Source organism: Astyanax mexicanus, chromosome 4 (assembly GCF_023375975.1).
Source record: "Astyanax mexicanus isolate ESR-SI-001 chromosome 4, AstMex3_surface, whole genome shotgun sequence".
NCBI lineage: Eukaryota > Metazoa > Chordata > Actinopteri > Characiformes > Acestrorhamphidae > Astyanax > Astyanax mexicanus.
In genome coordinates this window covers 9,755,426-9,772,504 of record NC_064411.1, presented here as the reverse complement: position 1 = coordinate 9,772,504, position 17,079 = coordinate 9,755,426, and the positions used below count along the sequence as shown (strand labels likewise).

General features: G+C 37.7%; 6 protein-coding genes across 12 annotated transcripts in view; 3 read left to right on the top strand and 3 right to left on the bottom strand.

The window, feature by feature from the left end:
* LOC125801273 (zinc finger protein 239-like) overlaps positions 1 to 10,367 on the top strand; it is a 256,548-nt gene extending 246,181 nt beyond the window's left edge. For all 3 annotated transcript variants that reach the window (XM_049477724.1, XM_049477723.1, XM_049477725.1), the window contains exon 2: positions 3,747 to 10,367. In XM_049477724.1, coding sequence (XP_049333681.1) covers positions 3,889 to 5,022 — 1,134 coding nt within the window. In that variant the 5' untranslated portion in view covers positions 3,747 to 3,888 and the 3' untranslated portion in view covers positions 5,023 to 10,367. The remainder of the gene's footprint in view (positions 1 to 3,746) is intronic.
* The window catches only part of LOC111188756 (zinc finger protein 665-like), a 427,711-nt gene that overhangs the window by 54,546 nt on the left and 356,086 nt on the right, over positions 1 to 17,079 (top strand). The gene's annotated exons all lie outside the window — the stretch shown is intronic.
* The window catches only part of LOC111190406 (zinc finger protein 484-like), a 263,398-nt gene that overhangs the window by 40,456 nt on the left and 205,863 nt on the right, over positions 1 to 17,079 (bottom strand). The gene's annotated exons all lie outside the window — the stretch shown is intronic.
* LOC125801409 (zinc finger protein 239-like) overlaps positions 1 to 17,079 on the bottom strand; it is a 285,147-nt gene that overhangs the window by 138,725 nt on the left and 129,343 nt on the right. The gene's annotated exons all lie outside the window — the stretch shown is intronic.
* Positions 1 to 17,079, top strand: part of LOC125801366 (zinc finger protein 501-like) — an 84,430-nt gene that overhangs the window by 54,474 nt on the left and 12,877 nt on the right. The gene's annotated exons all lie outside the window — the stretch shown is intronic.
* On the bottom strand, positions 6,525 to 8,321 carry LOC111188755 (general transcription factor II-I repeat domain-containing protein 2-like). Its single transcript, XM_022662531.2, has one exon. The coding sequence runs from the start codon at positions 8,319 to 8,321 to the stop codon at positions 6,525 to 6,527; it is 1,797 nt and encodes a 598-aa protein (XP_022518252.2).

Here is a 17,079-nt window from a genome sequence, read left to right as displayed (position 1 = left end):
ATTTCTCAACCCAAATGTTAGTTTCTTCTATTCCGTTTCTTCTCAGTTTTTTTTCCATTCTTTTTGTTTAGTTGTGTATTTTTTTAAACAATGTCAAAGTGCTTAAAGTGTGATGTGACTTCTTATTCTTATGGTCACATTCACATCTTTTATTGCATTGTATAATAATAATAATAATGATAATAATAATTATTATTATTAACTATTATTATTAAGTATTATTACAGTGTTTTAACAGTGTTTTATTAAACAGCATGGGCATAGATACTTTAATTTGCTAACATGTTTTATTCTGTGTATTAATACAGTACAATATGGAGTTTTCAGTTAAATCAGTAAGCCAATCAACGTTAATAAAAAAAGTAAGATTCCACTTCTTACCTAACCTTCTCGGTAAAATCACTTTGAAAACTAATTACTTCTTTTTAAATTTAATATTTTAGAAGCTGACTTTAATTTGACGGGAAAGTCACATGACTTTCCAGCAACTGTTGCTCATTTCACGGAGCTGTTGTCACTGCCCGATTTGTGCCGTGCATGCGCACTGTAAACTGAGCAGGGGGCACAGATCGGGTAGCCACAGCTGTCAACACTTTTCGGCGCACAAGGGATTTGACTATTTTTGGACGAAACCTGTTGACTAAAGCAGATGGCATTTCCAAGGTTCTCTATCCATGTCATTCTACGTACATATCACCACAAAATATAAGCAAATTGATTTTAAGTTTTTGTGGAAAAATAAGATTCATCATATTAAAAGGTCCCAATTAGTTAAAAAATACGAGAAAGGTGGTATTAATGCATTTGACTCTGAAGCCATGATTGGCGCATTTAGGATTAAATGTCTAGAAACCTTTATTATGCATCAAAATTCCAGTTAAATTATCATACTTCCGTAAACAAATACTTCAGTTCTGGAAAATCATTTTTCAACATAACTTCTCTCATCATGGATCAACTTTATGGAATAATAGGGCAGTCACAGTGGGTAGGAACTCAATATTTATAAAAGATTGGTATGACAAAGGTATTGTTTTTGTATTTTTTCATCTTTTAGTGAAAAATATAATCTTAGGAGTTTTAAAGATGTTAAGAAGGTGTGCAAAGTGATTCCTTTAGCATTGATTCTGTTAATCAAACAAGTCATTTTATATTCAAAGGTGACTGTTTCGATGCCCACATTAAAAGTGAACGACTGTAATTTAGTAGACTAAGTGTAATAATAAGACTATCAATGATGATTTGAAACAAAAGATTTACTATGAATATAATGGAGCTTCTTTCAAGAAACTTCCTAATAATAAGAATATAAATATGACTTTTGATTATTCCAAATTTGTTAACTGGCCCATATCTCCTAAAGTGAAGGAGACTCATTTCAAAATTATAAATATGATTTATCCTGTAGCCCTGTTTCTTGAAGTTTCTTGATGTTGAATTATGTACGTTTTGTAAGTCAGTAAATGAATCTCTGGAGCATTTGGTTTTTTCATGTCAATATATATTCACACACTTTTTGGATGGACATCAGAAATTGGATTAATATCAAACTTAATATTCCTTCTTTTGAGGTGGAGGACATTTTGTTTTATATGAAAAACTTAAGTTCAGCTTTCTCTGATGCCAGCAAAATACCACATTCACTGAAGTAACTGAAAGGGAAATAAGCCCTCTTTCCCCAGTTTCATGAATGAATTTAAGTCATATTATTCTTCATTAAGTAAATTAAGAAAATGGAAAACTGCTAGTATCATCTCACACCAGATCTCTAGTAAGCTTTTGTCTAAGATTATCATTTTATTACGTTGCTCCTCTAGTCTGTATGTTTGTGTATGCTCCCCCTAGCTTCTAAATTGTAGCTGTGATCCTCTACAAGAGTTTGTACTATTGTATATTGTTGTGTTTTGTATGTTGCTAAAAACAAAAACAAAAAATCGGTGCTGCGAGATCGCTGATCAAGCTTAACTTCCGTTTTCTGAATTCTAGATAGACTGATAGATGTTTAAACTAATTATAATTTGAAAAAAAATCTGTTAAAATGTATAAGCCTGTGGTGTTTTTATTTATTTTTACATATACCAAGTCTGTAAACTACTTTACCTTTCACATTTCTGTAATCTAGATAGACTGGGAGATAAATTACGAACAAAATACAAACATCAACCAGAAAATAATTTGTAATTAATAATAATTGATAATTATTAATAATTGTCTTCTGGAGCAGTTGATTTATAAACTGTGTCAGTTTAGTATTAACAGCTAACAAGCTAACAAAGAATTTATGTACAAAAAACTTCCTTATTTTTCTTAAAATACACAGCATATTACTATAAATAACAGCTGTCTGGACCTGGTTTTGCGTGTGTCTTTGCCATTTGTTCACAAATGGCAAAGACACGGAACAGTGGTGAACCTTTCCAGGAGTGGCCGGCTGCCCAAAATTAGCGCAAGAATGCAGCAACGATTCACTAAAGAGGTCACAAAAAACCCCACCACAACAACCAAAGAACTGGGCAAAAATGGCCGACATGGCAGAGTTCCTAGACGGAAACCTCTGCTGAGCAGGTGTGTGTCCCAGTACATCTAGCGTGAAAGAAACGCTGCATTCCAGAAAAAGAACATTATACCAACAGTAAAACATAGTGGTGGTAGTGTGATGGTCTGGGGCTGTTTTGTTGCGTCAGGGTCTGGAGTCTTTTTAACCAGCTATCAGAAACAGTTTACATGGTTAGCTCTGTTACCTTTCTTTTAGAAAAATCGCCGTATATCCAGAGATGTTTTAACATCAGAGCTGCAACCCACTGCAGGAACTTAAAAATCCTCCCCAGCGAGACAGAGGGGGGTGGGGCTTCCCTACTTGCACTCTGCAAAACCAGCAGGTTGATTGGCTGTTTCTCCTGAAAGACGGAACTTTATCCTTGAACTGGCTCCGTGATTAGTGTTAAGAGATTTTCCATTTACACATGGCCAGTGGCCTGTCTCATCATTAATGATACAGCTGAGCTGAGCAAAATGCTTCTAAAGCCCAGGCCAGGCAACGCCCCTGGTTAGAACTGCAGGGTGGAAAGCAGTTCGCAGTTCTCGAAAGAGGCAAAAAAAAGTCTGGTTTGAGCTCAGAGGAGCTCTGGCACAGACAAGAGAGGACCGCTATTCCTCCTATTACACCTCAGTGCAGTGCTGCAGTGAGTCTGAAGCTGTAATTTCACTTCTTTAAAAAGTTCAATAATCAAGGAAATCATTCCTAGTGTCCCTTTAAATAAAGATTCTCAGGGAAATGGAAAACGAGTGTCTTCTGAAGACCAACTTTGAGTCTTTTACCCAGAACTAACAAAAGGGAGAAAACACGAGAATACCCAAAAAGAAGGGGAAACAGAAAGCAGCCCTAGGATAACAAGGAGGCTTTAAAATAAAACCTAAGGATATTTTTCTTTCTTTCTTTCAAATGAAAAGTTCTCAGCTTCTAGTGAGATGGGAACAGAATCAAGACTGTCTGTCTGAACAGTGGGCAGTCCTTGTAAAGGCACTAAGCAGGTGTCCGCCTGATTATTTCAAGTGGCAAAATGTGGCCTCCCTCTAGTGGCTGGAGGACCACCAGGTACAGTACAGAAGCTTTTATGGTAATATGAAGATGTCCCAGTAGTTTTGTCAATATAATGTAACTGATTGATTTAGGCAGTTCTCTTCAGTTAATTGACCTGCTTTTATTTTAATATTCAAAGGCATTTTTCTTTGTTTTTTTTTTTCAGAAATGAAAATATTCTCCTGAAATTCATCACCAACAACCAGGATATTTAACTAAGAGCAATGTTAAACTGCTGAAAGAGGTGAAGCAGAAGCCGTCCTGAAGAATCTCCAGAACACACAGAAATTGTTGCATTTAACAGACAAATGAAGCCAAGTCCCGACATGGAGAAACATCAGGACAAGAGTTTAATTAAACAGAGTGATCTCAAAAACAACCAGCGCATTCACACAGGAGAGAAACCGTATCACTGCTCAGACTGTGGGAAGAGTTTTACTAAACAGAGTGATCTCAAAAAACACCAGCGCATTCACACAGGAGAGAAACCTTATCACTGCTCAGACTGTGGGAAGAGTTTTAATCAACAGATTAATCTCAAAATACACCAGCGCATTCACACAGGAGAGAAACCTTATCACTGCTCAGACTGTGGGAAGAGTTTTACTGAACAGAGTAATCTCAAAATCCACCTGCGCATTCACACAGGAGAGAAACCGTATCACTGCTCAGACTGTGGGAAGAGTTTTAGACAACAGAGTCACCTCAAACTGCACCAGCGCATTCACACAGGAGAGAAACCTTATCACTGCTCAGACTGTGGGAAGTGTTTTACTACACAGAGTAATCTCAAAAAACACCAGCGCATTCACACAGGAGAGAAACCGTATTACTGCTCAGACTGTGGGAAGAGTTTTACTCAACAGAGTACTCTCAAAATCCACCAGCGCATTCACACAGGAGAGAAACCGTATTACTGCTCAGACTGTGGGAAGAATTTTACTGAACAGAGAAATCTCAAAATACACCAGCGCATTCACACAGGAGAGAAACCGTATCACTGCTCAGACTGTGGGAAGAGTTTTACTGAACAGAGAAATCTCAAAAAACACCAGCGCATTCACACAGGAGAGAAACCGTATCACTGCTCAGACTGTAGAAAGAGTTTTAGTCGACAGTGTAATCTTCAAAATCATCAGCGCATTCACACAGGAGAGAAACCGTATTACTGCTCAGACTGTGGGAAGAATTTTACTGAACAGAGTACTCTCAAACTGCATCAGCGCATTCACACAGGAGAAAAACCGTATCACTGCTCAGACTGTGGGAAGTGTTTTAATCAAAAGAGTCATCTCAAAAAACACCAGCGCATTCACACAGGAGAGAAACCGTATCACTGCTCAGACTGTGGGAAGTGTTTTAATCAAAAGAGTCATCTCAAAAACCACCAGCGCATTCACACAGGAGAGAAAACGATCCCAAAATTGTCCCACGGCAATTAAAAGTGCGAATCGTAAATCTTTCAGACAGAACAGCTTATTCTACACAAATGTTTCACTTTGTCACTTGGGACACGTTCCACCAGAAACAAACATGAATTGAATTTAACAATGGATTTTACAGGTTCAGCAAAATAAAACTTATCCAGGGATGATGTTTATTGAATTCCATGTTATGTTTTCTCGTATGTTTGATATTCCAGGACATTCTTTGTGAGACAGAGTTTTTAGGGTAGTTACGGTAGGAATTCAGTTCTGAAGAGGGGAAGGTCGTTCGAGCGAGGGCACTGCCAGTGTTTGCACTAGATGTTAGATTAGCATAACTTAGTCTTTAAAATTTAGATGTCATAGTTGTTAGGAGTAGAGTAGGATTCTTAGCCTGATTTGAATGCTTTTAATCTCTTTTCTAGCTTATGCAGGTTTGATTATTTCTATTGTAATGGAATGCTATGGTATTAAATGATTCTTAATGTTAAGGTTTTTGCAATTGTGCAATAACATCTAGTTTTGAACAAATGCTAAAGTCTGTTAATGGGGGAGGGTTAACACAGCAGGGATCCAAAGGTTTGGTTTTGGTGGGGGGCTGGGAGAGCAGATAAGAGGTATGAGGGTGCAGCTGGGGGGCAAGTAGATTCTCCATGTGAGCACACGTCTGACTTCAATAAAACCTGTGCTACTCACTTCGATCCTGACTCAGCATTCAGCATTATTATTTCACTTTAAACCACCAAATTTCCACAACAATTATGGTGTCAAAAGTGGGATGAGTTGTGATCTGCAGCGGAGGGGGACAAGACACAGACCGTGGACGCTTTCCAGCCACAGGATGCACCCAGAAATCAGCGAAAATCTTACAAAGGGGTAGTACCTATCGGTGGTACAGTGGCTATAATCAGCCCTCCGTCTGCAGATCAAACCTCATCTACGGACCTTGGTGGTGAAGAGTGACGAATCATTTATTATAATTCGAACAAAAAAGTACAATTGGGAAAAAATACCTTATTTTAGATATCCCCCTCCACCTGCCCTTTGTGCGCTTCTCCCTGGAGATAGAATAGTTGCACGATGGTGCGAACGTGAGTCGCCTGCTCAGATAGCGAGGCCGGTGATAAATTTATCATAAATATGATCATCAGCAAGGTTGATGATATATTTGTTAGGAATGTTATCGTTGGACAGATGGAGTAACCTGCTCCTATAGCGAGGTATTTGACAATAGATGTATTAGGAAAGTACAGTATTGACCCGGGTCTTGGGGTGAAGCGCTATTAGATAAGCGAGAGGATAGCTTAGTACAGGGGTCCTCAAACTTTTAAACTAAAGGGCCAGCTCACTGTTCTTCAGTTTTCTGTGGGGCCGGACTAAAAATAAACATTAAAAACTATTTATCATGTGATACTGGTTGCATAATATATGCTATATGTGTAATTCACAATGCAGACGTTTTAATGATTTATTAAGTAATAATTTCCATTATCCTACCTCATACAGTGCTTTTCCATAAGTTAATGCGAACTGTGAGCTTGCTTCTGGCTGACAAGACTGTCAATGTCAGGTTCCATGTTTGTTACCGTCAGTCGTAACAAGTGATGCAAATGTTCATCAGAGAGTCTGGATCTCGTTGGACACTTGAGCTGTTTCATCCTGGAAAAAGTCTGCTCACAGATGTAGGTGCTCCCAAAAATTGTTGTCATTTTGAGTGTGTGTAGATTTGGGTACGTCTCACCGGGAAGAGAGGCATAGAAATCAACCAAAGTGCTGGACTTGAATACGTCTTTAAGGTTGTCAAAATTTTGTAGTTCAGCCAGTTCCAGCTGGTAAATTGGATCGATGCAGTCAATGTCTGCAGCAAAGGGATTCTGGAAAAGACGAATGTCTTTGGCGTGGGCATGAAGCTCTTGAAATCTCACCTGAAATTTGCATTGCAAAATTTCCAAGGCCTCCGCACATTTTTCAGCCGGGAATCCAAGTGAAGGCACCTCAGCTGCCCGTTTCTGTGTAGTGGGAAAATGGCAGAAATTTTTCTCCTTCACATGTTTAAGGAGGAGACCCAGTTTTACTTCAAACGCCTTTACATACGAATGCATGTCACTGATGAGTCTTCCCTTGCCTTGGAGCTGCACATTAAGACTGTTGAGTAGGTCGGTTACATCTGTTAAGAAAGCAAGGTGCCATTTCCATTCTTCATCGGTGAGTTCTGGCACAGCTTTGTTTTTGGACAGCATAAACGTGTTGATCTCGGGGAGCAGGTCATTGAAACGTTTCAAAACTCGACCTCGACTCAACCAGCGGACCTCAGTGTGGTACAGCACATCTTCGTAATCAGCATTTAGCTCAGACAAAAAATCCTGAAACTGCCTGTGGTTAAGAGCATGAGCTCTGATGAAATTAACACAGGACACCACAATTTCCATGACAGAATCCCACTTAACTGCTTTGCAACAGAGTGCTTGTTGATGGATCAAGCAGTGTATGGCGATCAGACGAGGATGGCCGCGTTCACTCATTTCTCTGTTGATACGCGCTATCACTCCTTTCATAGAACCCACCATGCTCGGCGCACCATCCGTTGTCACACTCACTAATTTAGCCCAGTCCAGATCTAAATCCGCCACCGTTTGGTGAACTTTCCTGTAGATGTCCTCTCCTGTTGTCGTTCCCTTGATGCTTTGTAGTCCAGCAAGCTCCTCTGTGACTTCGAACTTATCATTAGTTCCGCGGATGAAAATCAACAGTTGCGCCGTGTCACGCACATCGTTGCTTTCGTCAAGAGACAGTGAAAAGGAGCAAAGTCTTTTTGTCTGAGTTTGCAGTTGAAGGTGCAAATTGTCGCCCATTTCTTCTACTCTCCGTGTAACTGTGGGTGCGGATAGACTCACCGCGCTGAACAGGTCCGCCTTTTCTGGGCACATCTCCTTGACAACCGCCGTCAGGCACTGTTTTACAAACTCTCCGTCGGTGAACGGCTTTCCACTGCTAGCTATTAGCTTGGCCACTTGAAAGCTAGCTCGAACTGATGATATATTTAGGTGTTTTTGCTTTATAAAAGAATTTTGCTGAGTCTCCAACTCATGTTTCAGTTTTGCTATTTTGTCTGTCCTCACCTGCCCCGTCAGAAAGCTGAACTTGTCTTTATGGCGCGATTCATAATGGCGGCGCAGGTTGTATTCCTTAAACACGGCGACTGACTCCTGGCATATGAGACAAACAGCCTTTTCTTTACATTGCACAAAAAGGTAGTCAGAGGTCCACTGTTGATTAAATACCCTGCACTCAGAGTCGATTTTTCTTTTCCTCGACATTCCGTCAGATGTGAGTCTCAGAGCTCATGCGAACAGCACAGAGCGAGTGGTAGTATGTTGTCTGATTACCGTGGGAAATAGCTTTCTGTTTTTTTTCATCTGTCTACGGAGACTCTCGATGGCCAATTGTCTTTTTTTTCCTGTTTTTTCCCCCCGTATAGCTAATGCTGCTTGCGCGAGGGGCCAGGGAGCAGGTACTGCTGTTGTAGCTTAAGGGGCCGGTCAAATGAGCGCAGGGGGCCGTAGTTTGAGGACCCCTGGCTTAGTACATTGGGAGGTGCTGCGGCTACACGTTGCTGAGGCTAAGTTGCTGAGTAATTAAATCAAGTTAGAGAGCAAAAAAACCTGGGATCCCAGATATGTTAAAAAATAAACGAAAAAGGGAAAAAATTGGAAAAAAGTAAATAAACGTTCTTTAACGTTTTTAATCAGGTTCACAATGCGGCTCTCCTTAGTCAAAGGAGCCAGGATTAAGGCACTGATAGTGTAATGCATCTCCCGGGGTGGATAAAATATTTCGGATTTCCATCTACTGGGAGCTTCAGTGTGAAGACTTACTGCGTGAGTGTGAAACTATGTGTTAGTGTGAAATTTTAATGGAATGAATCAGGCCCGGAGTGGCTAATTGGGAGATTCGGGAAGATTCCCGATGGGCCGGCTCGAGTTTGGGCCGGTTGGACGAAAAAAAAATAATTTACCCGTCACTTATCTAATCTTATTCTTGAATTCATTTCCATTTAACTACCTATGCATTATCTAATCGTCTGACAGCACAGCCTCTACTTCGCAGTAGATTAGATGGGTTTAACCATCTGAGGGAATTCTCCCCTCCCAATTGTTTGAGTTGGTTGCGGCCACGAGTGGTCTTTTCTGAAGCGATGAAATTAAATATAGCAACAGAATAGCACGAAGCGTCAATCGACTGTGATGGAGGGTAAAAAGAGGCCAGGTGGAGCCGAAAAGGCCAGATTAAAAAAAGAAAGAAGATGGAAGAAGAAGCTGCCAAATGTGCAAAATGAACAAGCTTGTTTTCCAGAGGACAGACTCCAGCTGCTGCCGGTAAACAGAGATATGGAAATAATATTGAATTGTCAGCTATTGCGCAACGTTTGCAATGTCGACTTGGCATAGTTTATTTTGTAGAGTCCAATACACATCATTAACCTCTTAACACTATTCTATATATGTCATAATTAATATCTTGCTGTGTTTATGAATAATTATAGACACCCAATATGCCATTTTAAAGCATAGAATCTCTGCTTTTCAGTATCTAGCATATTGAACTGTATGTCATCTCAGGAAATAAACATTTAGTGTGAAATATGCCTTGTTTATTAGAATTAAGATTCATAATTTTGAATCTGGTAAAGCTTTATATTCTGTCTTTAAGCTACTTCTTTGAGGATTCACTTTTTCTACAAGAATTCGTTAGATTATATTTCTTTTAGCATTTTGAACCTAGTTTATTTGGTTATTTTCCTATTTTATATCTATTTTTCTGTTTTTATTAAATCTTATTAGGTTATTAGCGTCTAGCTTGTTAGCATACAGAACGTCTCCCTGGTCTTTTAAATGAATGTTGATTTATTAATTTAATAGCTGTATCTAAGTCAGACAGACACGGTGTGATTTTTTAAATCGGGTGCTGAGAGCTCATCCGCATGTTTGAATGGTTTGTCCTGTACAAAAACACAGGTGATATATGCTGACACTGTAGTCTGACTGGCAGGCTGAGAGACTGAACGTCATGCAGCCCAAAAGCAGTAGAATTAGCCAGATCCCCGCAAGTCGTGCACCCATTAATCCACCTGCAGAGCTTTAAACGCTCGGATGAGCGCGTCACTTTCCTCGGGTCGGGTTCCAGGAAATAGTCTGTGATGTCATCTTTTTTTAATACTATTTTAATTTTATATAAAGCCATGGCATGATAATCACCATGTAGTTAAGTAACCAAGTCTTATTGTTAACAAAAATTCTCCTTAACTGAAACTAATTAAAACAAAGAAAAAATAAAACGAACTGAAATTACAGATTGAACCCTCATTTTCGTGTTTGTTAATTTATTGATTAATATAAATGTGATATATCTTGATATATATCGTTATCGTTATATAAAAAATTCCATATCCTGATTTATGATTTTACCCATATCGCCCAGCACTACTTCTATGTAATATTACTTCATAAAATTACAATTTTATATCTGATTTAAATTTGAATGAAACATGTTGAAGTGACAGGTGTTCTGTTAACTTACCAACATATACTTGTACTTATATGCAATAAACTGAGCAAAGACACGTCCAAAAGACATCAAAGCAACGTCTTTGTTAGACGTTCAAAAGACGTCCACTGAAAAGCCAGAATGAAAGTGTTTGCGACGTCTTTTTTTAACGTCTTTTAAACGTCTATTTATTGACGTCCACTGGATGCCAGGAACAGACGTTCAAAAGACGTCCACTGAAAAGCCAGAATGAAAGTTTTTGCGACGTCTTTTTTTAACGTCTTTTAAACGTCTATTTATTGACGTCCACTGGATGCCAGGAACAGACGTTCAAAAGACGTCCACTGAAAAGCCAAAATTAAAGTTTTTACGACGTCTTTTTTGAACGTCTTTTGAACGTCTGTTGCTGGCGTCCAGTGGACGTCAATAATAGATGTTTAAAAGACGTTAAAAAAAGACGTCGCAAAAACTTTCATTCTGGCTTTTCAGTGGACGTCTTTCGAACGTCTAACAAAGACGTTGCTTTGACGTCTTTTGGACGTGTCTAAACGTTTTCTATGGATGTCCAAAAAACGTCTTTATAGGGTTCAAAATGGAAGTTCAAACAATGTCATTTCAGACTTCTTTTCAACATCACTTACAGGCTTATGATCAGATACAGTTCAAAATCATGTATGAAATATTTCTAAGATGATATTTAAGAATTTATTATTGAAAACCATGTTTTGTTCGTCAAACCTTCATCCTACTCTATTGTTCCAAGTATTTAATAACACCACTCTGATTTCAGTGCAGCCTTACAATTGGATATGCATGACTATTAAAAAAATGACACATTTTATAAAATGAGAAATATCTTTAATGAGGTTTAGGAAAACAATATTTGCATTTATGTATCAAAATGTAAACACCAACACCTTGTTTTTAAATGACAGAACAGAGTCCCATGGAACTTTAAATGAACTAAAAACAAACATGTCCTCCTCCTCCCTTCCTCCCAGGTGCATGTTTAAGATGGTCTGCTGCATGATGCTTTATTGCAGCCTCTGTAGCTTCTTTATCCCACTTCATGACTGCCGCTGCAAGAGTTTTTAAAACAAAATTAAAAGATAACCAGAGTGGTCACATCATAGAATTCATGTTCATTTCTGTATGTGAAAACATCCAGATTTGCCCTGTCAAATATCAAGTGCTAATACTGCAAAGACCCATGTTGATTAATGGGGTGCACAGCAGCATACATGTGACTAAGTTATATGGAGTTAACTTAAATCAATAAAGTGCATTCTGGAAAGGGACAAGACTGCAAAAAATGGTGACTTTCAATTAAGAGATACAGTCACAAATTGAAAGAACCCGCATAGATACATCTGCCACTACAAAATAAAACAACTCAGACACAAAAATCTTTAATATGTTGGAATAATAAGGTATTTCTTCCAAATATCTAATTATCCTATGGATTTAAATGAAAGTAATATATACCCTGCTTCAGTCTATATTAACATCATAATATCAAGTAGTCAAGGCTGATGTACATTTGTATAATATAGTTTGTCGCTTAATATTCTCATCCAACAAAACATTAACTTTCATTAATAAAATTCCATCAATTGAGCATTCAATCAGTTGAGATTTTTGCTAAACCACTGACTTTACATTTAGAAAATGTTCATAATGAAAAAAAAGTTGAGGTACTAAATATGAATAGAAAAAGATGCTATTAAATATAAAAAAAAACACCAGGAAAATGCTGAATACCTCTTATTGCTTCATATATATTTGTTGTCTCCAGAGGCAGTTTATGCTTCTTCCCTTTCCCCTTCATATTGAACTTTGCCATCAACTGGTTGTTGAAGAGCCTGAAAAAAACAGGTATTGAACCATTTAGATACTCCATGTGGGTATGTAACCTACAGCAACTGTAGCACTGGTGAGTATATTTGTTCTAGCACCCTATATTTTCGCAACCCTGCCACCTAGCGAAGTGGTCGTGGACCCGATGGATTACAGTCGGAATGTGAGTTCGGAAAGTAAATCAAGTTTTATAGCGGTGATATTTGGGTGAGATAAACCTTTATATCTGTAAGTAGTTAGCTGAATTGGTAATATTTGGGTGAAATAAACCTTTACATCTGTAAGTGGTGATTAGGGCTGGGGCGACGCGTCGACATAATCGACGTCATCGATTACGAAAATACATCGATTTGCATAACGTGCGTCGGCGCGTCGTAAATATGATCAGAACTATGTTAATTAACACGGTAACATAGAAGCATAGAACTATTTAATTAAAATGATTTTTAAGAACAGCTAAACACAGTTCTGCAAGTCAAACGCGGAGGAGTTCACGTGCGAGAGAGAGAGAGAGACACACACACAGACACAGAGAGAGAGAGGGAGAGAGACACACACAGACAGAGAGAGAGAGAGAGAGAGAGAGAGAGAGAGAGAGAGAGAGATTCGCTTGTTCTGGTGAGAGCTCATATTCTAGTCCCATACATAATTCTGCAGCTCCCTCAGTGTTTTCTGTCGTATTTTGCGGCTAGCGCGAGCGCTTACAACTGACACCGCGGACCGCGAGGTGACGCCGCGTTTGTGCCGAATCCGACTCTCTGCTGAATCTGACTCCCGCTTCGCGGACAGAATCGGCACAACACCCCCGCTGTAGAACTGCGGTAGTGAAAACAGCGCTTATAAATAAATTAGTTTAGTTTCACTTTCAGTTTTCGTTATTTCTGTTATTTTTTTAAAAAATAAAAATATAATTAAAAAACAGACGCCTACATCTCGGACTATTTTCTGGAGCCCGGGTCGGATTTACGGGCGGGCCTCGGGTCATGTCGGGTTCGGGCAGAGAATCTAAGCTCTAGAGAGCATGGACTCCGGAGACCAATCTCCAGCTACAAAAAAACGCCAGCGGGCATCTAAAGTTCGGGAGCATTTCACGCAAAAGGGCAACAATGTGGTCCTCTGCCATATGTGCAAAAGGAGCACTTGAAGCGCAAACATCCAGGAGCACTATGTCAACAGGGTCACACAGTAAGTTACCGTTTACATCAGGGTCTCCGCGGGTGTCCTTAAAAAGACTTAATGCTGTCTACCAAAGGTTTTAAACCTGCCACAGGCAGAAATTATACATTTTTGGTTTATATTTGTGCATGGCATTTCGCAGTTCAGGTGTTTAGCTAAGCTAGCTGCCTTAAGTTATTTTAGCTAGCGCCGTCTGCGCTGCGGTGTTACACCGTTTTCTGTCACTGTCGGAATTTTGTGACCAGTGCTCATGGTTATGAGCGTTCATTGGCAAAACGGAAGCTTTCTATACCTACACCTTACCCTCAGCCCTAAACTTAACCCTTTTGGCCAGTCGGGGTAAACATCAGAAACCTACACGTTTCGAATCGGCCAGTGCACCGGTCTGCTGAGAACTACTTGCCCGTGGTCACAAAATCTAGCGGTCACAGAAAACAGTGCAACACACGGTTGTGGTGTATGGGAGCTTATTCATTTTTAGCGTTATAGATCTAAACCTGTTGTACATGTAAGTGATTATAAGTGTGGGGTTTGGTTTAGTAGGCTTGTGTTGTTGTTGTTATTATATATAAATATAGTAATTTATCGTTTGCTTTAAAACGTAAAATAACAATTATTTAAATATGTTTCTCAATAAATAGATTAGTCGACTAATCGAAAAAAATAATCGTTAGAATAATCGTTTAAAAAATAATTGTTAGGGACAGCCCTATATCAGGGTACTACATTTTTACTGTTTTTAGCAAAAGAAAAATTCACACTGTTCTCATTTCCCTTTATATATCTACTAGAGACTATATCTGTCCAGTATCATTTACTTTACTTTAATCCTGGATATATGGAGATATTCAGAGTGCATTATTAGAATCATGATATTCTGAATCATTAACTTCTGATACAAATCTGATAAAATTCTTATTTTTTTTATTATCTCAATTAAGGGTGTGCCATATCATATTGTATACAATAACAAAATGACATTCATTTTGTTGCAGTAGTGTATTCTTGAATTAAGAAAAAAAAATCAGTGAGTATCATTCTCACAAAAATCGCTAGTACTTAGTGAAGGTATTGGCAGCTGTGTTTACATACCAGAAAAAAAAATGCTAACATTAGCTACTTGGTTAAAAAAGGACTGGCAACTTTAACTAGGTATCTAACGTTAGCTAGTAGGTTTAAAACAAGCTGGTAACTTTAACTACCTGGATAACGTTAGCTACGTAGTTGAAAAAGCACTGGTAGTATTAGCTAGTCAGCTATCGTTAGCTACTTAGTTTTTTTAAAAAGCACTGGTAATTTAGCTAGCTAACTAACATTATCTACCGGTTATAAAATGCTTGCAACTTTAGCTAACTAACAAACATTAGCTACCACTTAAAAACAAAATGCCGGTAACTTTACCTAGCTAGACATTAGCTATCCGGTAAAATAAAGCACTGATAACTTTAGCTTGTCAGCTAAGTAACTGTTTTTGAACAAAAATGAACCTTATTCTATTCTAGGATATTTTGGTAGCCTCACAAAACTGAAATCAGGTTCTTGTTTGAGTTGTTTGTAATGTCTGTATTAAAACTAGTTTTGCTGGGAAATACAGTTTAGCGTTTGTACTTTATGATAATATTCTGACTGAGAAAACAATTCTTAAAACATTAATTCAGCCACTGACAGCATGTTTTATACTAGCCTAACAAACACAATCAGTGGATTTAAGAAGCTTGACTGTAATATCTGTACTAAAACTAGTGTTGCTGGGCAATTTTCTTTTTTTTTTTTTTTTTTTTGTGGGATAATCAGTTTTGTGCTTTATCAAAATATTCTGTCTATTCCCCTAGTATAAAAAAATGCTGCCAGAGAATGAAATAATGAACTTGTTTATTATGCTACTTTTATTAAACATTACCTAATATTGTTTGACATTTATATATTTACCAACATATTTAAAATACAGATGACATTTGCAACAAGTGTACATCAATTAACAATATGTACTTTTTTATTTTCTTTTTACTGTAGTGGTTACTGCGGTTAACACTAAGCTGCAGCATAGAAATGCACTGCTGCTCAGATCCAGTACATATATGGCAACAACACATAAAACCGCTTACTGTATGGCTTTACACATGATTTTCTATAAAATATAAGATACAATTCTTAAAGTGTTATTTTTAATTGTCTCTGCATTACCAGTAGAATCTTGTCCCCCAAAAATACACATTAAAATACATGTACATGAGCACATTTCACAAACATAAAAATACAACAGAACATGACCAGAAATATATTAAAATATGAATGAAACACATACCTGGATGACAATATGTACTTTTCTTACTTCCGTTTTACTGGAGTGACTACTGCAGTTAACACCGAGCTGAGTAAATAAATAAAAATGTATCATTAATACTTAATAAATAATAATAATAATAATAATAATAATAATAATAATAATAACAGGTTTAGCTGATATTCTGCTGGCACAGCTACAGACAGTGGAGGGAAAACTGAGCCTCGTGTTAGTCTCACTGAACTTCTAACAGAGAAGAGAGAAATAAGCTCATAAAATCTTAACTATTACCTAAATCAGTGAATTCGCTACAAAAACACTTTTTAATCTGTCTTATACTCGAATTAATAGCAGTATTTTTAACTTACAACATGTTTTTAACCACTATTTATTCATAAAACACGGAGCTCAGCACCTACCCGCAGCACAGAAACACACAGACCGCTGCTGAGGTACGGTGGCTCAGAAAGACCAAACGTAGCGTAACTGCAGTTCACCACTAAACAGCAGGGGCCGCCAAAACTTCATTTAACAGCATTAAAGTGCCTCATTTTATAAAGTTCATCTAAAACAAAGGTATTTTATTACTCTGCTACACTTACAACAGTAATAAACGCTGTAAAATAGTTGAGTAATGCCTCATTAAATCTTAAAAGACAAGCTTAGGCATTATTAACCATTAAAATAAATTAAACAAATGGCTCAGATCATCATTAATTAACAAGATCTATTGCATTTGAAACATTAGTAATTTAGTAATATGTAATAATGTCTAAAGTATGGTAATTAAATAATGGATTGTTGGTATTGTGGACCATTTTTCTGAAATTTGCTTATTCTGATGTATTTTCCTTCATAATACCGAATATTTTGGTGTTATTTTGGGTTAATGAAAATGTGTAAAGTGTGTCCTGAATTTAAAATATATTAATATAGTTACAGCAGAACTGTATTACTGTGGTACACTTGATATTCCACACTAATTGTTTTAACTGGGATTTCTTAATAAAACTAAGCTTAATAAAACAGCGTGGATAAAGATACTGCAATTTGCTAACATTTTTTAAATATTTGCAAACTATGTTTATCATCACAGTAAAATTGTGAGTTTTCTGTTAAATCAGTAAGTTAATCAACATTACTTAAAAAAACACTAGTGGCAGAGTGAAATTCCACTTTACAGAGTCTTACCTGACCCATGCCTCACTACAATC

What these genes read in the sequence shown, in the direction of transcription:
- LOC111188755 (XM_022662531.2), bottom strand. Translation starts at nt 8,321, where the DNA reads ATGTCGAGGAAAAGAAAAATCGACTCTGAGTGCAGGGTATTTAATCAA.